Here is a 23,274-nt window from a genome sequence, read left to right on the forward strand (position 1 = left end):
GAGATAATAAGAAACTTGCTAAAATTTGTAATAGATTTTTAATGATTGTAGCCTTGTCAACCATTGTCAGAGGGTCCATTAAGAAAAAAAAAACAGATTTAGATCCATATAATTAAATGTTATTACATTGTTTTATCCCCCCACATTTGGGATTAAAACCAATATAAGCTAAAAAAATAAATTATCTGTAAGTGGCAGCCATAATGTTTTGAAGAGCTGCCTTATTTTCTCCCTAAAGAAGAGATTACAGAGACCTGGGTGTCCCCTGCTCCTGATTCCAGGGTGAAGATAGGATTGAGCCACTCTAAGATACCACAGAGATAGAAGGAATTCAGATTGTGTCCTCTCAGCCTATGTTTCCACAGAAAACATGCATATTTTCTTATAACAGAGAATGTATAAACTTGGAAAAAAAATTAAGGTAGTTAATAATGAAGAAATTAATATTTTTTCCTCCAGCCTCACACATACAGATGTACATGCACCATGTAGCAGATTATTTTAAGATAAAGCAAAATAAACACACCCATCCACTGTTGTGTAAAATAGTTGCAATCATAGTTTAGAGAACCTTAAGCATAATTCTGCATCAATATATACAGAATAATGGAAAGTTTGTTTTTGTATTTAAATACAGCTCTGACCTGTGTTGGCTGAAGTGCTGGTGAGTCCAGCAATCCAGGTATTCCAGACCTCTTTGTGCAAACACATCCAGTTGCAGTTACTCAATGGCCAAAAATTATGATATTATCAAAATCCAAGAGCATAATAAGGAAGTGAATTTACCAAGCTTAGACAGTGCACTAGCAACATAGAACAACTGATCATCAATTACATGGGTTTTAAATAACTACCAAATGCTTAGAAAATTCTTTGAATTATAATTTGTGTAAAAAATATTTCAAGGTGATGTCAGGAATCAGTAAAACATGGAGAGAAATTAAATCTATAATATGAGCCATATAGAGACACAGGTATTGCCATCAATGACACAGCTTGTCAGAAAATAAAAATTATTAATATACTGAGGAGGTGTACAGAAACATTTCCACACACTTGAGCATCATAAACACAAACATATTCCTGAGTAGACTGTACAACATTTAACTCAAACTATTTTTTTCCATTCTTTACAGCCCTGGAACAATACATTTCCAATTTCTGCACACATAAATCATTTGTATGTGTAACAACAGCTGCACTCTGCATTATATATAATTCAGATATGTACTATACGGAAAATATTTCTCCAACCTATTTGTTCTCCCATGAATTTCTTACAATATTTATGTTTTAAAATGTTAGATTTTCTTTTCAAATTCCTGAACAATGCCTCACATTTTCTCCCTCTATCAGTGAATAGATTAATGCACATAACTGCTTTAGTACAGATTGTTTCACTTCAATATTTTCAGCTTATGGCAGTGCTTAAGCCTCCCCTGTTATCTGTGAAGATATTTGGGATTAAAATGTTATGAAACTATAAATATTGATTACATACCTAATTTAAACATAACCAAACTAATTTAGACTCGGGATTTCTCCTAATCCGTGAGTAACATCACTACTAAAAACAATTACAACCCAGCACATGTTTATGACACTCACATTTCTTTGGCATGCAGGAGCTCTTTATCAAAGTTAAAATGCAAACCCACTGCCACAGCAGCCGAAAGCTGGTTTTATGTCTGGTATAAAACAAAAACCATGTTATTTTCCCCTCAAGTCGGCTAGAAAAGCAGGGCTGTCTGAAGCCTTCATGTCACACACACAGAGTCACAGGGATGCAGCAACACTGAAGTGAAATACATTACTGGGAGGATGACATCCCACTCAGTTAGAATTGAACCAAAGTAAACATCAGGCATTTGGTGGGGGCAGGGGTGGGGGGAAGAAACAGGAAACATCTCTGCCATTGCCAGCTGGGAAAAAAAAAAAAATAAAAAGCCATAAGAGCCTACCTGAGACAAGCGAGACTGTGTCTTTCTCCCATGAGACAACAGTGATGTATGCCTCCACAGAGGAGGGGATAATGCACTTGAACACTGCTACATTGCCTCTCATGGCTTTCTGGTCCTCCACACGGACTGTATAGGGTTCCCGTAAAACTGCAGGGACAAGAGGAGGGTTTGAGAAATAAACTGCAGCCCCACAACTCACCCACTGCCTCGGCCAGCCTTGCAAAGTGCCCCCAGAGTCAGGCTGTGAGCTCTCATCTCAGTGCATGACACACATTTACAAGTTGATACAAAAGCATTCCCAGATCTTTTTGTTTCCACAACATCTCCATCTCTGACTCTGTGTTCTTTCCTCACCTGATTCTGGGAGGCTCGGGTAGGAACTGCATATTTGTGTGGGTAAAGGGTGTCATGTTTCATGTTACTTGTGCAGTTTCCTCAGCCACATTTCCCTTCACAAAGGGTTTTGTGCTCTATCAAAGAGCACAGAGGGACATGCAGGTGCTGTGTGTGAGTTAGACATCCAGAGGAGAGAGGAGAAGGTCAGTGTCATTTAGGATTTTGAAGAAGTGAGAACCAAAGGAGAAAATCGATGGAGGTTGCAGAAAGAAAAAAAGAAATATGTGTCAGGAGCACACAGAAATGAGAGTAAGAAGAGAGCTATATTTGACTGACCAGCCCTGAAAGAGATCAGTTAATGGGAAAAAAAAAAATAACCAGAAAAAAAAGCCACAATTGTATTTAAAAAAAACCCACATTATAATAAAATCCAACATGATTCAAAAAAATGTTTAGAATCAGCATAGTAATTGTCTTGAGTTTGAAATGATTAATTTAATGGAAAAAGACAAAAAAGAACAACCGGATGGACAAGGTGGATAAAGCACAACTGGAAAAATCATTCCCACCACACCAAACTAATATTGCCAGGATAAAATGAAGTTGTAATGAAATGTAACCACAAAATGCAAACAGCATCAAATTTTCAGGTCCATTGTTACCACTGCAAAAAGTAAGATTGAAGTTCTCCATCCCAAATATTGCTATAACAATATAACTTATAGAAGCTCTAATTGAAAATAAGTTTAATTTAAAATGAAATATGTTTTTTAAAAGGAAATAATATCCCTTTTCTATTAGAAGATAATAGTTTTTAAAAGGCAATAATTGATTTCTAACAAAGGTTAGGATTCTTAACCCTGTTTTGACTGTTAAACTGATATTATAAGCACTTTTAATGTGGTGACTTTACAGCATTGGCTGCCCTGTGGTGGAGCAGTCCCCTAACCTTGTCCTACACCCAGGGAATGGCACATGGATCATCTTAACGAGGCTAATTTGTGCCTGTGCTCTTGCTCCAGCCATCATTCCCAGGAAAGGCCTTTGAAAATCTGCCCAACTGATCTTGTCAATAAAATCCGACACAGAAACTATGCAGGGCACAAAAACTGGAAAGAAGCTGATTCATTTCCGTGTTTAAAAAATTTTAAATTATTGTGATTTATGAGGCTCCTCAGCTATTTCCAGATCATGGTTGTGACAGCTTCCATGAATAAATTGTGGATTTTTACTTTTTCTGTTATTTTTTTTAAATCCCAAGTCTCTAGGTCATTAATTTATATAAGAATGTCAGCCTTTGCTAAAGGAAAAAAAAAAAAATAGACTCTTCACTGCCATGACTGCACAGGAGAGCTTGAAGATAAAATGGAGACCTTTACTCCCATGTGGGACTGACATGGAAGAGGATTAGGTTTGGGTGTCCAGGTTGGGGATTATGATTTTTTGAGAGGAGTTTGGGAATATTTGTTGCACTGTATCCCAAATTACATGCAAAACCACAATTACAATTATCTGTGAGCTGGAATTTTTGTATCTGCTGCCCTTATTCCTGGGAAAAGGGGTAAATAAGCTCCAGATTTTCTCAAGCTGACTTTGAGAATGTGCAGAACCATATTAGTCTTTGTGCTATGACCAGATTATCCACTGATTTCTTCTGCATTCTTAGGAAACCAATTGCTGTTGGAGTGCAACCGGAAGGAAGAAATTAGGAAAAAAAACCCAAAACCATGTTAATTTGTGCCAGTCTGAAATATTTTTCAGATTTCACACGAACAGCAATAATTTGCAAGCACCACATAAAGAAATGAAGTTTCTAATTTCAAATTTGAGCAACCCAGGGTTTATCATCTGAGCATAAAATACACTTGACTGCCATGCACAGAAGACTCTCCAAATTGTGTTTTCCAAATTGTGTTTTCCTGTGATTGAGGGGTTACACAGCCCGTGGAAAAGATGCTCACTGGTAGCTGTGGTCTGCCATCAGGCACAGGGACAGCTCTGACACTCAGCATCAGCTCATGTGAAGGAAGGGAACTCGTTACCCAAACCTCAGCTTAACTGAGTAATTAAGTGGAGAAATTAGTGGAAATTGGGTAAAAGGTTAAAAAAGGAAAGAAAAAAGGTGAAGAGGGCATTCCTGACTTGGCAAATAAAAAGTTGTTAACTTCTGAGCCAAGCACCAACACTACCAACAGCAAAGTCCTTTTCCAAGGTCCTTTTTTTATTTGCAAGGTTCATTTCTCAAGCAGAGGGAGAAGTCTTGTTTTGGAGTTCCATGGATGAATGTTTTACACCTAAAGGAACACAGTTCAGAGCCTTAGCCAGCAGCACTGCAAGTTTAGTGTCCTTTGTATCACCACATTAGTTTATCTAAGAAATGTAAAAATTGGAAAGCAATCCTGGAAAAAAAAAATACTGCCCAAAAGATGTTCAAAATGGAGACAAATCCAGAAAAGACAAAAATAAATACTATGTTGTCTCTAAATATAATTCTACCAGACAATTTGCCCTTGAATCCATGACATTAAAACCAAAAGCTCAAAAACCAGAATGGAGATTCAAACATAAAGTTGGTTACAATGTGTTCACATGAATCTTTGATTTTCAAGGGTGTTTTTTTTATGGACAACTAAATAATTTCATAAGAAGCATGGACCATCACAGAACTCCCCATATATGTAACATGATAACTTGCTTCTACTGGATGCTTCTTGTGCAAGAAAACCCACTTTCCTAGACTAAAATTTTAATGAGACACAAATTTCATGGAAACCTGGTTTTTATTCTTGCTTCCCAGCTGCCTACAAACTACAGATCTCTGAATGTTAACTTACTGTTAAGAAGAGAATGCATTTTATTATTTAAAAAGAAAGTCTCAGGCAAATCTATTTGTTAACTCTTCACAGTTTTTTTCCCCTGTGAGAGTCCTGTGAAGACAAATCTCCAGAGGAAAGGTTGTTCTCTTCTGAGAAAAGCCAAGCATGGCTCCACCAAAATCAAAGAGCTTCCAAGGATTTGCGTTTGCTAAGGGTCAGCTCCCAGACTATTTTTTGTTTGTTTGTTTGAATATTTTAATTAACTGAAGCAGCTAGACAAAAATCTTCAAAAGCTGTGCAATCATGTGTTTGTGTGTTGTAACAAAGGCCTGATTTTGATCCCTGTGTAATTCCCCACTGGCTGACCCAGTCAGTGCAGAAAACAGATGCAAAACCATCCTGCTCATTTGCATATTTTAGCTTAAAGAGAAAGCACTGCCCGTGGACCCACATCAGCTTCTGAATCATTGCAGGGGACACAAATTTCTCTCTCAAAACAGAGCACAAGTGACCACAAACAAACGGGGAGGGGTGTGATTTTAGGCCAATCATTCCTCTTCTCTTCCAGCCCATGTACAAAATCCATCTTCTTCTCACACAGTTCTTAATGTGCAAGCATGGTTTGACTGTTGATTTGATTATCATTTCGTTTCTCCTTATATTTGTGCTCAACTGATCTTTGGCAAACTAACTTTTCAGCACCAAAATAATTCAAACTGGGGAGGAGAGGAAAGAAATATTATTTAATATGGTTAAGAGTTTAGATGTTACACTTCTGGCCAACCTCCCTTGACTGATATCTGCTGCTACTCTTCGAAACCCCCAAATTCCCTCCCTCCTCAATCCTGTGTGAACCCAATAAAAGATTCTACTTACCAGCCTTAATGTGAACATCCTGACTCCTGATTTTCCCTGAAGGATTTTCAGCTGTGCAATAGTAAGTGTTATCATGGATTAAGTTATTAAAGCTTGAAGGAGGGAAGGGGAAAATTTGGAGAGTGCCATTGGGGTGGACGTGGCGGATCCCTGGGACATCGTAGATCTCCTCGCCCGTCGCTAGGTACCATCTGAGCGTCACCGGGGGGATCCCCGCTGCTGGACAGGGGACCAGAGTCCCTGTGGTGCTAGCAAACACTACCTCTTGCAGAGATGCATTGACAAAATAGAGACTGGCGTGTAGCTCTTCACCGAAAACTGCAAGACAAAAGAAAAAAGAGCAGGCCTTGAAAACTTGAGGAGTTTCAGCGGCGCGCGACGAGATTCGCGCAACGGCACCAAGTCAAACGCGGCGCCCAGGGAAGGCAATCAAAGCTAATCTGGATGCTAATGTCTGCTCTAATAAAATAAAATAAATAAATAAAATAATAAAATGGTTATTATTTTTGAAGAAAATACCGCCAGGTTAAACACAGTAAGTGGTTTGCACCCAAAAGTAAATTTAGAAACCACTTTTGGTGTTTCGGATACAGATCCTCCCACTTCTGCACTTGCTGAGGCAGCATTCTTCATACAAAGAAATCTGTAAGAAATCTATCAGTAATAGCAAAAATCTATCAGTAATCTGCCTTTATAGAATTTCCAGAGACTAAATTTCTGCCTGGAACACAGGCAGCTTCTGTTAGCATCCCTAAATTTATTTTTACAGTCTTTCCATGGCAAAAAATTATTTATGAAGTCATAAAAAGAACTGAGCAAACAGTGGAAAAAAACCTTCCATAACTCATTAATCGTAACACGTCCACACCTAATTCAGATACAGCTTAGTCAATGCTTTATATCATTTGGTCAAGTCTTTCTAGCAAAGACCTCTAAACCCAGGTGCCTTTGATAATCTTGGTTCTGCCATCCATGCGACTCCATGGAGTCCCACACCCAGCCTTAAACTGAAGAATCTGTATCACTGGAAAGAGTCAATATTTGTCAGAGCACCAGATTAACCACTTCTGCCATGGGCTATTGATGTCTCCAGGTGGTTTAAAGGTCCCCCAGCATTTCCTCTCAACCTCTGTTGGAGAGCTGATAAGCCTAATGCATGATTTTTGTTTTCCAGTAAATGGTAGGATATATTCCAATACCACCAATCTGCTTTGTATTTACATATAGGGCTCACTTGTAAAAAAAAAATGGTCAGTTTTGTTTGACACAAACAGAAATTTGGATGTTTCACTACATTTTGAATGCAAGGGATTCTGACAGGATTTTCTAAAGCAAGGCTGGTAAGGGGTCAGTTTTTGAAAAGGTGACCCCACTGGAGGAAATCCCGGTGAGCAGTGATGAGACAGATTTCAGGGTAGCCTTCGTTTGCACAAGATGGATTCTTTTATCCTGCAGAAAGAACTCGCAATCCCAATGCTAAGCCATGATCTCTAACTCTGCCACTGCATTTTATGATAGTTTGGAGCACAAAATACACTATTTTTTCCTTCTCTCTCTTGATAATTTGCAAAGATGCAAGGTGGGAAGGTGTTTATTCTAAATATCAATCAGGAGAGACTCAAAAGAGAGCAAAATTGGCTCTGGGAATCCCTGGAAATTAAAAAAAGAGAAATACCCTCTCCAATAGGGAAAGATGCCTGGCATGCAGGAGACAGATAAATGAGTGGCACAGAGAGGGCTGAAAGGCACTTGGAGCTTCAGAAAGGAGAAATTTCAACTCTGGAGCTGAGCTCCCGCATTTAGATGAGGCAGGTGCCAGCACAGAATAAAGTCTCCTGCAAGAAAAGTTCCACCTAGTGGGTGCAATCCCAAGGGGAACTCAGGCATCTGGAAAGCAAAAATAGGCACAATAGGACTAAACACAGGAAGAAGCTGAATCCTCATTCAGAAGGAGTGAATAAGATGGTGCCACTTTTACATAATCACATTTCTAATTATAGTTGTACTTTGAAGCAGAGAACAGTATTGTTGGTAACATAATAGAGAACTGGGGAAAAAAAACCAATTAGCATTGTTCATCTGCTGTACAAGCTTTTCTCTACAAATACAAATGAAACAATCAACAGGGCATTTAAATTTCCATTGGCCAACAAGACATTCACGTAGAAGTAATAAACACAGTTCATATATGCCAGCTTTTATTATGCTGTGCTGCTTCTTAGCAGATATTCAAGCAAATCCAGTAGATTTCCTGGCCAAGAACAAAGAGGTAAATACCGAATTATGAATGCTATAAAAATAGAGAATATCAGGAACTCGGTTTGACAGTTCCATAGAATCTAACTTCCCAATCAAACACAGCACAGCTGAACTAGAGACTCATACTAGCAGCACATAACAATGAATTTTTCCAGCTGCTTTGTATCCCCTGTAGAAGCTTTCACTACTTTTGACAAACTTTGCATCCATCAGCCAGTACAATAGCGCTTCATTTTAAACCAGCATCTGCTACACATTCATCCTAATGGCAGCCACAAACACACCAATGTCCCTGGAAAATAATCACAGTGCTGTAATACACACACTTATACACAATGCTGACAGCCCAGATGCTTTTTGTGGTGGAATGCACTGTGTAAGCCACATTGGAGACATCCAATGACAAAAATGGGGTTTCAGAAGTTTTTATTAAAAAGATATTTCTCCTCAGCATTCCATAGGAAGAAAGGGAGTAGCTGAATGACAGAACAAGTGATTTATTGGAACCTAATTGAAACTAAGTCAAAGATGATGTGTAATTAATTATATGTTACTTAATGATAGAATATGAGCCAACTAAACACTGTGTTTTCCAGAAAGCAGAAGCAACTCAGACTAAGGGAGAGTGGTCAGGGAAACTGATGAAAGTTATGGAACTAAAACAGCAAGGAGAAATACCTGAAGAATGAAGGAAAAAAAAAAAAAAGGCAATCATAGAAGAGAAAATAATATCCAAGGCAGAACCAGAACTGAAAACTCTTGCAACTAAGAGACTGCACTTGGCCTGGACAGAGATCACATCATTTCACAGTGTAAGGGAAGAAAAGGAAGAAAATATTCTTCCTGAATGAGGGTTATTTATTATCAAATCAATAATTCTTGAGGGAAACAAGAGGGAGGCTGCACCTCAGCAGTGCTCAGGTGCCCCAGCTGGAATGAAAAGGTGACAAACAATCTGCACCTGCAAGCACTTTGGGGCAGGAAGGAAGAGATTTGTGTCCTCGGCTGAGTGGTTAAAGAAGAACATCAACAGTTTATCAGATCAAAGGACAAGAAGCACTTCTGGAGTCTAAAGCTCAATACATGCCAGGATCTCACTCCTACAAAAATGGGGAGAGGGGTATGGGGGAGGGAAAAATAGAGGGGAGAGAGGGAGGAAGATGGGAGGTGGATAATTTTTTTGCAAATTCAATCAGTATTCCTTATGCTCAAGTAGTTGAAGCTGTGACATTCACATTCTCTGGACAGAGAGACATAATTCTGTCTCTCAGGATTTCTTGGAGAAGCACAGAGAGAAGGAGGGAAAACAATCTTTATCTCTGCTCCTTTGTTTTCCCCATGTGGAATGTGGTGTGGAGATTGTTCACCTGCAGTGATTGCTGGGTTGGATTCTGCTGAAGGTTGTTTGGGCTCAGTGACCAATGGATCCAGCTGTGGCTCAGGCTCTCAGCAGAGTCACGAGTTTGAGTTAGTTAGAGAGGCAAGTAAGAAGTAAGTGTGTAGAATGGGATAGTCTCTCTTTAAATAGTATATTAATATAATATAGTATAGTTTTAATAAAGCTATCCTTCAGCCTCCTGATCTGGAGCAGACATCATCATTTCTTCCCTGAGTCGGGGTCCGCTGCATTTTTACTATATGAAGCGACAAGGGGAACTGAAAAAGCGTTATAGCCAAGGAAATTTATCCTGATTTTCAGGGGAGACAACGCTGCTGTGCTTAGCAAAGTGCTGAACACATCAGCCAGATGCAAAATTCCTGTTGACATTTGAGAGCTCTTTTTTCAACTGAGCTGATTCTTTACAAGCTGCTCAGTGGGGCTGTGAGCTGATCTCCCCCAGGCAGGGAGACTGAGCACTGCGAGCCAGGCTGGGCAGGAGGAACCAGGATGGACACACAGCTGTGAACATTTAGCCTGGGCTTGGCATTTCCAACACCTGTAGCTATTGGCACAGCTATGAATGGAGTAATTTTTTGTTTTTAAAGAGGTGGCCTTTTCTCTCCTTGGGCAGGTCACTCCTCCAGGTCTCCAGCTCCTACATGTGTGCATGCTGAGCACTTGAAGGAATTCCACAAGGATCTAGCCAATACCTCCTGTGATATTCCTGCCTATGAGGGATTTGTCAAGGCTTCACAAAGCACACCAGGCTGAAACTGCTGTTTCTCAATTCTCCTGTTTCCTGGGCAGAAGGGGGTGTCACTAAGGTGTGAGAGAGAAGATCCTACATTTAAATGACAGCACTGCATCCAGCTTGGGCTTGCCCCGTGTGGGATCTGGTGACAAGGATGTATCAGCACCAACAAAGTGATGAGAGAATAAATGCAAAAGCCATTAAACCATCTGTTCTCTTCCCTTCCTCCACAAAGTTTCCCGTTCACGTTGCTTCAGCTGCAAGAACCTTTATCCTAAAGATGCCAAAAGTGAAAATTTTCCTGGAGCTTGCATGGAACAAAAGAAAATTTTGTATCTGTTTAACTCAGTGCCAGAATGCAATGCTGAGCCTCAGTGTTGTACATAATTCCTTTTCATCATGTGCTCTTTCATCTTTTAGTAAGTTTAAATAACACTTCTGTGATTTTGAAGTTGTCTTTTTGGGCCTCATGTTCTTCCAAAGCCCTCTTCCCCTATTCTGCAATTGGCCATTTGAAGCCCCAGTTTTCTCTTCAGCTCTTGAAAGAACTGAAATACTTTTGGTTGAGAGACCATTCAGCACACTCAAAAATATGAATAAAATGTCTCTGAACAATTTATTGATACTTACATTTAATTCACCTTCCGTACCTTTTTCAAGGACTAAATGCTGTTCCTGTAATGTCTTTGCAAGCGGAAGGTTTGGTCTTAAATGAATAACAATTTCAAACTAAGGGAAAAAATTATTTCTCATCCATTTGATTAATCAAGCCAGCATGAAATATTTATATAGATAAATTAAAATATATGAATCAAAGTGAAAGTCTGGAGCCAAGAGACCACTGAGATTATTTAGATAAAATAAAAATCAAAAGAGAAAAGATAAATTATGTCATTAAGCAGTTGACTGCACTCCTGCACTACAGTAGGTTTGTAGAAACAGCCTGAACTGTGTTACAGTGGAACTTCAGGTTTGCCACAGCTTTGGACATCAATGCTCCCTCTCTTTTTCCCTTCAGTGAGGTTGTGATTGAGGAACTGAGCAGCAATCAAGTTTTCCTTCAGATTTATTGGACTGTATAAGGTGCCACCTTCAATAGAAATAATTTCTCAACTTTAAATACAGCTGCCTAAACACAAGAAACATAGAAGCAAACCCAAGGAGTATAATAAAAACAGAAAAAGAAAAATAAAGGAAATAAAGGTCAGTATTTAATAAAGTCTAAGCTCCTAGTGCTGAATTGGAATGGCAGACACTTGGGATTCCTTTTTACCATGATGGGACAACACATTCCAGAAAAAGCTGACATTTGGAAAAATTTTTGCAAACAGATGCCCAGCAGGATGAGACACATTCCCTTAAGAGCTTTAAGGACTAAGAACCTGTGTATTCTTATCAGCTCATCAAGCTGTAATCAAAGTTTAAGAAAAACAATAAAATATCAATATCCTGCATGACTTCTGCAAGAAGCCTTTTCCTAAAATACCTCAGGCATCATGCCTTGGGTAGGAGAAAAGTTTTTTGAGCCTTCTCCACAGGTAATGTAGGACAACCACAGCCTGGGCTCAGCTGAGAGCCTGCCTTGATGGGGCAAATCACTCACTTCCCTTGGTCCACCATCTCCAGCAGACAGGGAAGGATTAGGACAACTCCCCAACTTTCTTGAACATCTCAGTTAACTGGAGAAGTTCAACACTGGGTGCCTCAACATTTTTAGCTCCTGGGTGGATGCTTGCTGTCTACATTTTTGGACACTTGTGCTGTGAGTTCAGCCTGTCTGGCTAATGCGTGAGCCTAAAAGCATCACAGCCTTTGCCTGTCCTTACACCAGCAATTCCTAAATGCATCTCCAGGCTTCAGAAAATTCAAGAATAGGGTGGGGTTTTTTTTGTTGATTTTCTTTTGTTTTGGTGCGGGTGGTGGCGCATAAAAACATTTTGTAGAATCAGAGCAAGAAAAGACAAAGATCACAGAATATCCTGAGTTGGAAGGGCCCCACAAGGATCATCGAGTCCAGCTCCTGGCCCTGCACAGGATCATCCCCAAGAGCCACACCAGATGCTCCCTTTCATCCCCAAAAGAGGACAGGGAAGAGATTAAATAAGAGATTATTTGGCAAAATGGAAGAGAAAGATGACAAGACAGGTGGGAGTCAGAAGGATGTGAAGAGTCAAGGAACTCCTCAGGATCTCATATCTCTTGAAAAATCTGCTATCAGCCAGACAGCCCCTTTTTCACTGGCCTGAAATCAGAGTAAAAGCAGGCAAGAAAACATCATTGTGACCACATTAATTAAAAACATATGGCTGTGAGGTAGAGACCTAGAGAGAACAAAAGACACAATTATAGCAAAACAATTGAAAACGTTTTTAAAGTGAGAATTTAAGCCTCATTTTTCATATGGTCAGCGAAAAATATTGAAGTCCTCCCTAACAGAGGAAAATAAAATATTGATTTTTCACTGTAAACACAAATATCTTGTAAGAAAATTTAGTGGAATTAATCTAAAAAGCAGTCAAAAAAAAAAAAAAATCCAAACCAACTTGTGTAGGAAAATGGCTGAAGCCATCTAAACAACAAATTATATTTAAGGAAACTGAATTACCAGGATCATGCTACAGGTTAATTACCCTGTTGAGATCCAAACAATACAGTATACTAAGATAATCTTTTTTGCATAAACACACACACAGAACTGATAAATGAAACATTTCTGAATACACTGCTGTGCCTTTCAAACCAGTAGAAACATTACAAATGCAATCACAAATATGCTGATTACTCAATGCAGAACACAGGGAGGGAGAGAGAGCCTGGGTGGGTGGCAGGGTGTAATGCTGATGAGCTGTGTCACTATTTAGGATGATTTTTAATTTTGTTTTTCAAGATTCTATACTGGATCACCATGAATGAGATTTTAAAAAGAGAGATTACAAAAAAAAGGAGGCTAAATTGGCCTTTTTTTCCTCCAATACATCTCCCCTTGATGAACTGAAAAAAAAAAAGCCCTTATTTGAAAAGAATCAAAACCTGATTAGACACTTACAAACAAGAATGTTATTATCACTACTCAATTATCCAGTAACAGGCTATGCAAAGTGACCTAGAGAAATTACTGCAGCTATTGTGGAAAGATCAGAGTGATGAGGCATTACAATAATCCATCTGTGATCGTGTCTCCCTCTAGGGGTTTTATCTAATGACTAGCACACAAGGTTGATAAATATTATAAATTTTATTAGAGCAAGGGTAAAGCAAATGTACTTTTACAACTTGGCTTTGATTCTGGCTCTGGACAGGGATTTCTTTCGCTCCTCTAAATTGATGGGGATTGAACATTCCTCATTGTTTGAGGGGAAGGAGGGTAAAACACAGCTCACATGAGGAATAAGTTTCAGGTGGAAGCAGAATAAGTAGCTTCAAGAACAGGAAAACAGCACTGGATAAAGATGCTCTGACCAGACTCCAAACAAAGTCTTATTAAAAAGGAATTATTAAAATGAAGAGGAGTGAAAGCCCTAAATGAGAATTATGAGATAATGCTGAAATCAAAATATTTTAACGTGAAAAACAAAATTAAATTAATTGCCCAAAATTATCTGAGAATAAAAATATAATTAGCAAAGAGATGAAGATATTAAACTAATATAATTACAAAAACACCAATTAAGCACCACCACCCACAACAGGTTTAAGTCAAGTCAACAAAGGAGAGCACAATCCTTCCCACAATATAAAATCTCAAAATGCAGAACTATTTCCCATGTTGTGTGTTGTGTAAGGGTAGCCAGTATTTTAGGGTTCAACAATATAAATTTGCTATCAAAAAACCCAACAAAAATTGATGTTTTTTCAAATTGCTACTCTGATTCAGTGTGCCAGTGCTCAACCTTTTATTCCAAAGGGTTACTCGTTTGAATCAGTTTCAAAATCAGAACCACTAATGAGGATAATTAAGTATGCAGTTGGTTTTGCCCACAAATAATAATCACTATGGAAAAAAAGCACTCAGCATTACATTATCATTCTCAGAGGACAGAAACTTCCATTAAATCAAAGCAGGCTTCCACAATTAAAAGAAAAGGTTCTCAGGTGAAACCATAAAAAGAAGCAGAACTCTCAAGGCAGGGAGAGAAGTTTGGGTTTTGTTGGAGTGCACAAATGCAGAGTGGCAAATGCAATAAATGCAAGTGATGGGAGCTTTTAATCAGCTAAACAGGAATAATCTGTGGTTAAAAAAAATACCAACCAAAAACACCCAAACCAAAAAGCCCCAAATAACTGACAATCTATGGACAAAAAATATGCATCTGTACTTGAACTGAAAAACCCAATTCCACTCATTCCTATCATAAGAAACATACAGCATGAAAACCAAAAACAGTAGGACAGAAACTAGAGAAGAGCATCAGATTTATTTTTCTCTCAAAAATATTTAATGAGAAAGAGAAATAAAGATAATTAGATGTGTCTCAGGTTTTTGAAAAATGGAATTAATCCACATTTGCATAGATTTCTTTTAACTGGTTTATAAAATTATCATTTTTCCATAAGCAAAGCCATTATTTTCAATGCTTTTTTGACTGAGATTTAACAGGTTTCAATTTGGGGCTTGTCTTCAAAGTGCTGCAGTAGAGCTAATGCTTCTGAGAGAGTCCTGATGGCCACCAACTTCACATCCTAAAGGGACAACAGAGTTTTACAAATAAACAGCAAAGCCGAGCATACTTTTTATTAGACCTGTCCAGGAAGGAGAAAAAATTTTAAAATATCATCCCTTCCACACAAAAATGAAAGCAAAATAAATCAAAATTTTCAGTGAAAATAATTAAGTGTCAGGATGATTCACAAAATTCCATGAGGGTATGCTTTAGAGAAGGGCAGTCAGCTAAATTTTGAGTCTGGTGACTTCTCTGTCACCTTTCCCACATCCCAGATGAAGACTCTGCCTCTCTTGCAAGCCAGAGCCTGAAAGTTCTTTCATTTGGATGCAGGGAACAGCCAGGACACCCTTCTGGGACAGGACCTTATCCTTTGGGTTTTTGTGTGGGTGAGCTCTGCTTGTGGTGAGTGAGTGAACCCTACTGCCTCTCAGCAGAGCAGACGATCCTGCCAACCACCCAGCTAGGAAAGAAGGAGAAAAACCCCAAAATGTCAAGGGATTTTTAAACCTCAACCTCTCAGCTCTGTTATTCCACACCACTGTTATTCCTGAGTACCTACAAAAGTGGCCCACAAAAGATAAATCAGCTAAATGGCTTCAAACTGAAAGAAAGGAGATTTAGATGAGATACTAGGAGGGAATTCTTTACTGTGAGGGTGCTGAGGCCCTGGCACAGGGTACCCAGAGAAGCTGTGGCTGCCCCTGGACCCCTGCAAGAGTTCAAAGCCAGGTTGGACAGGGCTTGGAGCAGCCTGGGATAGTGGAAGGTGAGATATTCTTTAAGGTCTCCTCCAACCCAAACCATTCCATGATTCCATAATGCTACTTTTGCCCTCAGGAAGCCTGCAGGAGTTCTCACTAGTAATGATGGCAAAGTTCCACAGGCTCCTGCATCTACAACCTGGATGTAAATGTTGTTGTCACAGCTGAAAATTGACTGCCTTAAAAGTTTCTGTAAATCCAAAACGGGGCTGAACATACAACACAGAAAGCTCTGCTCCAAAACTACAAGAGGAGAGAAGGGGAAAGGAAAGCAGAGGAGGAGATCTGGATGATGCCTGGTTGTGTCCCACTCCTCCCCCACACTGAGCCACTTTGGGGGAAAAAAAAAACTTTATTTTTCTTGGATGCACTGAGGGAAAACAATATTGCCCCAAGGGAAAGGTAAGAATGGAGGTTTGGGGTTTGGCTGAGCCTGCACAGCTTCTACCCAGACACCATCAGTGAGCTCCTCCAGCAAGGACAAGCAGGAGGATCTGAAACAGGCTGGCAGCCACTGGCATACAAAACATGAGGTTTTACTGTAAGAAATCACACAAACATTGCTAAACACACTGGGTGTTGAAAGAAAATGCAGGGAGAATCCCGGGGTCTGGGTGTCGGGATGACCCCAAGATTGTAAAAGTCCTTGTTCTCCCAGCCCGTGTAGCCAAAGAAGGAGTCTGAAATGCGTAGGGTCAGCTTCTCAAGGCTGTTTATTTTCTCTTATCTATGACATTCTTTCTCTGACCTGCTGAGCTCTGTCCAGCAAGTCAGCCATGGCATTCTGTCTGTCCTCTGAGGCAGTGTTTACCTTTTATACCAAAAACTACATGTACTGTGTTTACAACAATGTGCCAGTATCTATCATTTATATTGGACAGTGTATCTCTACCTTAAACCAATAGAAAAGTGTCACCAGCACAGCAAGACATGGAGGGCAAGAAGAAGGAGAAGAAGGTCAGGACATGCCCAAATCCCTCCATCTTGTCCCCTTGAACTCCATTCTAAAAAGCCCCAAAATTCTATTCTTTCACCCTGTGCTAATTCAACAACCACACTACTCAAACCCTTGTGGCTTAGAATTCCTCATACAAAGTTGGCAGTTTTTTTCCATGGGCTAAAATCAAAGCCACAGGTGTTTTTGACTTCATGCCAAGGTCTCCGAGCCCCCTGCCAGGGTTTCAAGACAGTCAGGGCAGCCAGAAAGATATCCTAAACTCCTAAACACGAGAATTAGGTGAAAGCTTTGGTGGCACAGTATTTCCAACACTGACACCATTTAGGTACCACATGATGTAGTCCCTGCTAAAGGAAAATGCAAAACCTGCCCATCATGGGAATAATAAGCACATCCTGAAAAGCAGAGTTCTTCCAGAAATTGCTAAAGAGACGAGTAGCACTGAACTCTACTGGATTTCCTAGTTAGGAAATGTTGAACAAAGACTGTAGTCTTAACAGTCCAAATTCATCACCGTCACCACCAGCTCATCAAGGACAAAATTTAGTATTAGTGTGATGAATTTTTTGCATCAAACTTCATATAATATCAGGGTATAAGAGCATTTGCATTCTGGAAGTGTTAAGTTTACTGTCCCCCACTTCCCCAGCATGATTCTTCTTCTTTCATATCAAAGTTAACTGCAGGTGATTTATGCAAGAACAAGTCCTTATTCCCCAAATCTGCAGAGGAGCAAGAGGTCAGGGTACATGAAAATGCAGGAATGGAAGAAATTCCCGAGTCACAGGCAAAAAATACACACCCCTGAACATTAATCTGAAGGGAGAGGACACATGCGATCTAGAAATGGCTCTGTGGATTAGAAATCCCTCCAGGACCACAGATCCACCTGGATTTCCTTGTCTGGTGGGGGTTCTCAAGCCTCTGCAGAACACGCGGCACGTCTCAAACATTTTGCTGCACTAAAATCCCTGCTGGGTTTTTGCAGCCATGGGGACAAGCCCTGGGTGACTGAATTCCTTCTGACAGCTTGCCTGTCATTTCAGCCAGGGCTGGCTGGGGCTGAGTCACAGCAGCAGAACAAGGGCAGCCCTTCCCCGTGCTCCAAACCCAGCACCAGCCCAGGAGTGAAGAGGGCACAGCTGCCTCTCTTGCTCAGGGGATGGCTCTCAATGAACATCCAAATAAAAAAGGAGAGAGGAAGGAAAAGAAGGAGAAACTCACAAAACCCACATAGCAATTGCTTCTGTTCAGCACAAACATCCAGGACTAACAGATCTGAGCAGTCTCGCTGCTGCAGAGCAAACAGAAGTTGTATGGAGTTGCTATTTTAATAATGAAATTGCTGATAGGCTCTGAAAGTGATTTGGCTGTATTAATCATGAAAATAAACCCAGGACTGACAGAGGCAGAGAGTAACTCACATATGACATCAAAACAAGATAGAATAGAATATTACAACATAATTTAAGTGTACATAGAATATAAGGACGTGCAGTGACAAACAAGAAGAAACGGCCTTTAGCTGAAAGAGGTCAGGGTTACGTTAAATATTGGGAAGAAATTCCTCCCTGTGAGGGTGAGCAGACCCTGGCACAGGGTGCCCAGAGCAGCTGTGGCTGCCCCTGGATCCCTGGCAGTGCCCAAGGCCAGCTTGGATACTGGGGCTTGGAGCAACCTGGGACAGTGGGAGGTGTCCCTGCCATGGCAGGGCAGTGTAATGGGATGAGCTTTTAGTCCTCTCCCAACCCAAACCATTCCATGATTCCATTTTACAATGAAGATGAGAAGCAGTATTATAATTTGGTTACTGCTCACATTTTTTTCCTAAGCTGCTTTCAAGATCACCATGATGTACTGATTTTTGTTTACTTTTCACTAAATTAAAGGAAAAGAAAATGCCCTAGCATTCATGGCTATTTTTATAGAAGACTATAGCTATGACAAGCTACTGCAATCTTAATTAAAAAGAATACCAAAAAAGCAAGATTTTTCACTCTACCTATCACTTGAAGGGGAAAGGAAAAGAGGATTTTTAAAAAGGGTAGGTGCAAAACAAGTCTTCAGGATTTAATTTTGTTTCTTAACAAAAGCAAACAGACAACTTATGGAATGATCACTACCTTAACAACTGCAATCTGGTACTCTCTTAGTCCTGGGCTTACTGTATAATTCATACAGCATAGCATACAAAGAAAAAGGTATATTAATAGGATTATAAAATAGACACAGTCCATGAGGAATTTCTTTTCCTCAATGGCAGACAAGATCTCAGGAATTTGGGTTTTGCTGGAGGAGGAAAGGTTTTAAGTAGAAATTAAATATATCTCATAAATATAATTTATTTATAAATATATCTCAAAGTTATAATTTATTATTTTTATAATTATAAATTAAAATAACATCACTCAATATTAATATCATATGTTAAATGGAGGGGAGACACTATCAATGAAAAAATAAGTTATCCAAGAGTATTTTAACATTCTGAATGATCCCAAGATAACAATCAGTTTGGAAATGGCACGTTTAGCATGTTAATCAGTTGAAGAGTAGAAATAATATGAAAATACTATGAAGATGGTACAGGATGAGTATATAACACAGACTTACTTATGATATACTCTTGACAAAACACAACACTAACTTGCCTTGAAGGTCTCTTTGTTTACCTGAAAAATAAGCACACAACTGGCTGAGCTGTTACTTGGAAAATCCTGGTTTCCCTTTTCTCCCCCCATCAGGATTTCTGTGTCACATCAAGGCAATCACAAGCCTCAAAGACCAACAGCAAAAACCAGCATTATTTGAACTTAATTGAAATTTGAACACTTAAATGCCAGTGACAACCTGAGCTTGGGCCTTTCCTAAATAGTTTTCCTAAACAGTTTTTTAAAAAATAACGTATCACTTTTTCACTGAAGTGCAATGAAAATGAAGTCCTTGCACCTTCTTGCAGCCAAGGAAGGTATTGCTGACCACACTTGTGTCAGTTCAGCCTAAACAAACCTGTTCCCTTCCAGCTTTCCTTGGGAACACTTTACAGAGACCAAGCCTCAAGAGAAACTGCACAAACTCATTTATTTTGTTATCGCTTTTGGGAGAAAGATGACTACATTCAACATAAATCTTAGTGAAAGGAAAAATAATTATTCAGTGTTCAGTTTCTTTTTTTTTTAAAAAAAATAAATCACCTTTTCTTTTGTAGAACAGTAGAATAGGGTGTTATTCCAAATGTCCAAGTACCCATCACCTGTGCTCCAGCAGTGGCTGATAAAGGATGTTTAGGGAAAGTCTGTCACAATCCTTCCCTAGTGGTGACAGCTAATTTTAAGCCCAGTATCACACAAATAACTAGAATTACCTTTGCTGTTTGCAGTGCTCTGCACTCATTTTCTTCCCCAATTGCCATTTTATTCCTCATTATTGCATGATCTTTCTAACTCTTTGCAGCTCCACTTCTGTGCATTTTGGGTCTCTTGAATAGTGTTCCATCAGAAGATTTTAATATTTATAACCTTCCTCAGTTCATTTATGTCACCAACCCGCGAACCAGCACAGATCACTGACAGTGTTTTTTCTCCAGCAGGAAAATCAATTATATGTTTCCTATTTCTTTCCTAGCCTATCATTAATCTACATGAGGACCTCTCCTACCCCATGGCATCTTTCTTCCATTCTGCTTGATATGACATTTTGATGAACTTGTTTTAAAGACCTAGTTATGTTATACTGACTCCATTCTTGCTTCGATTCCCTCAAAGAAAAAATCTGTAATAATTTGCCAAGCACAACTTTCCTTTTCTAAGTCTGTCAGATTTCCTTCCCCAGTGTGTTGCATTTATTTATGTGTTCTAAAAAACTTTGTTCTTTAAGGCCTGATAACTTATAATTCTCTACCTTAGTCCTTTAAGACAACAAAAACCTGGGACATTAAGAACCCAAAATAAAATAGCAAGAACACATCTGATGTCTGGCATTTACAGAAGTTTAAAAAGTTATTTTTAATTCATTTTCTAACATCAGTTCCTTAAGGATTGAGATGCTTTGTCCCAGATGCCCATTTTCAAACACTTAGGTTATCTGGGAATTTTCCAGGTTCTCTATCTTTCATCTTCACTTTTTTGTCTAAGACTGCAGGATTTAACATGGTTTTTCTTCAAGATTTCACCCTTGGAAGACAAATTCTCACCAATTACATGAGAATTTCTTGCCAATTACCCCCACACTTGTCAAATCCCTCTATCTTTTAAGTTTGAAACCATCCATTTTGTATTACATTCAAACTTACCTTTAAATATTTCCTTTTCCTCCTCTAAGTCTTAGTCCTTCTTCTCACCATTATTTTTTTTAAAGCTCATTTTTTGGGGCAGGGCAGATGATAAAGGATCCTACAAGAAAAGGCTGAGCAGAGAGTTCCTAAAATTCAACCTTTTCTTGAAACAATCTGTTTCAAGCAAGTGTTGTTTTTTATCTAATATTAATTTCCTGTGTTGCTGGTACCTCTTGGAATATTCTATCTGAATCTTCTGTGCTAGACCAAGACAAAATCACCTTCCCTGGGGGTTCCAAACCACAGCACCCACCTTTCACCTCTCATCTTCATGAGCCAACTCTACCAAGCTGAAAATACACCTTTTCCATTCATCAGTCACATTAAACCATAATATTTAAGGCTTAATACAATCACTGTATTTGGCAAAATAGTTTCTCCCACACACACTTCTACTCCTAATCAGAGATAATTAAGTATGTGCATCATACAAATTGACAGCCATGTAGATTCTGAAGCAGAGTTTAAAGTGTAAATAATGATGAGATAAAAGGGATCTTTTGAGCAAAATCAAAGTATCAAGTAGTCATTATGTGTAATCACTATTACAATTTAATGACATTTGTGCTAGAATAGGAATATGAACAGGAATTAAAGTGTCTCATATATATTACTACTTTTTTTTTTTTTTTTTAACTCTGTGTTGGTTCCAAATGCTTACCAAAACATCAGCCTTTGCTTGAATCTTTAGCAGGTGATTCTGCTGCAAACTCAGAACCCAAGCCAACTGCAGTGGCCTGGATGTGAGACATGAGGAGGTCATGCTGTGTGTGGCAAAAATCCTAATATCTATCCTTTTAATCTTGCTTTCTGTGTTAAATATCAATATTAAGACTGGAAAGCCACAATTGGAGGCTGCTACCCCATCACACACACAAATATATACCTAAGGTACAGAAGTAACCTCAAATGGATGTGACAGTGACACACAAACCTGACTAAAGGGGTAAAGGGGAGGCAGAGGAAGGAGGAATAAGATTCCTTTGCTCCCATGAACCTGATAAGCAGCAAATCATGAGAAAGCAGAAGCAAAAGAGAAAAAAATCTAGTTGCTTTTATATTTCCTATGTATTTGTAAAAGCTTTTATTTTATGACCAGTTCAAAGGATAACTACAGGAGTCAGTTCTGTCCATCATCAGGACAGCAGGTTTGCAAACATCATTGTCTTGCACAGGTTTTTGATAGAGGTGTTTCTATATCTAACATTTCTCAGGGGATCAAGTCCCAAATGTGGCCTTACTAATATTTCAATGCATCATTGAAAATGTAACATGAGAAGAACAAAATAAATAAAACAGAAGGCCAGGAGTACTCAGTGACAAAAAAATACTGACTTTCAAATGTTATTTCACCCTCAAGTTGATGTGAAGGGGACAGGACATAAAGGACACACTAATCAAATAAAAGACCTTATGTAATCTGTAGAAATATCAGATTGTGCAGCAGCACCAGTTGAGTTCAGGGCATAGACTGATACCAAAGTATCCCTAGGGCCTGTTTGCATTTCCTAATACAGAATTTGATGTAGCAGAGAAATTTTGGGGGTTTATCCAGCAATATTTTTTCATCTTTCCATTTCTTCCTTTCTTCACTCAGAATTTAAAGAAAGGTATCTGGCTTTATTGATTATGATCACCTTGAGCCATTTCCATTCATGAACTGAAAAAAAAAAAAAAAAACCCAATACAATGAGCTGTTTGGTAAAATCCCTCTTGAGTTGTTCTAAGGTTTCTGGCTTTAAAATAAAATAATTTAAAAAATATGCCATCCAACCAAACCATCCCATCCCCTATATAGTTCACATCTAGATTTGTCCCATTTAAAAACACTCTAAACATTTTGGGTTGTTTTATTATTCTATAGTGAAACCAAATACTTGGCTTAAGCCTGTGCCCATTTTTAATGGCCTGTTTTAACTCTCTCATTGATCTGTTGTCATGTTTAATCAAGACAACAACAAAAAAAAAAAAAAAGAGTAGCAAGTAGGGTAAGCTTCAAGTACTGCACATTTAATTACAGCAAGGATTTGTTGGGGAGGATGGGCTTAAATTGACCTTTGTATCAGGTTTCATGAGCTTAGGTGTTCTTTTTAGACTCCCAGAATATCAGCCCTGAAAATGTGAAAATAAAGTGGTTCTGTGTTTGAATTAAACAAAAGGCCACTGTGAGGAACAGTC

General features: G+C 39.0%; 1 protein-coding gene across 1 annotated transcript in view; it reads right to left on the bottom strand.

Annotated features, from left to right (window-relative positions):
* Positions 1-23,274, bottom strand: part of DSCAM (DS cell adhesion molecule) — a 446,344-nt gene that overhangs the window by 377,875 nt on the left and 45,195 nt on the right. Inside the window, exons 2-3 of the mRNA XM_053936664.1 lie at positions 5,990-6,307; positions 1,962-2,108 (exon numbers count right to left, since the gene is read on the bottom strand). Coding sequence (XP_053792639.1) covers positions 1,962-2,108; positions 5,990-6,307 — 465 coding nt within the window. The remainder of the gene's footprint in view (positions 1-1,961; positions 2,109-5,989; positions 6,308-23,274) is intronic.

Source organism: Vidua chalybeata, chromosome 2 (assembly GCF_026979565.1).
Source record: "Vidua chalybeata isolate OUT-0048 chromosome 2, bVidCha1 merged haplotype, whole genome shotgun sequence".
Classification (NCBI taxonomy): Eukaryota; Metazoa; Chordata; class Aves; order Passeriformes; family Viduidae; genus Vidua; species Vidua chalybeata.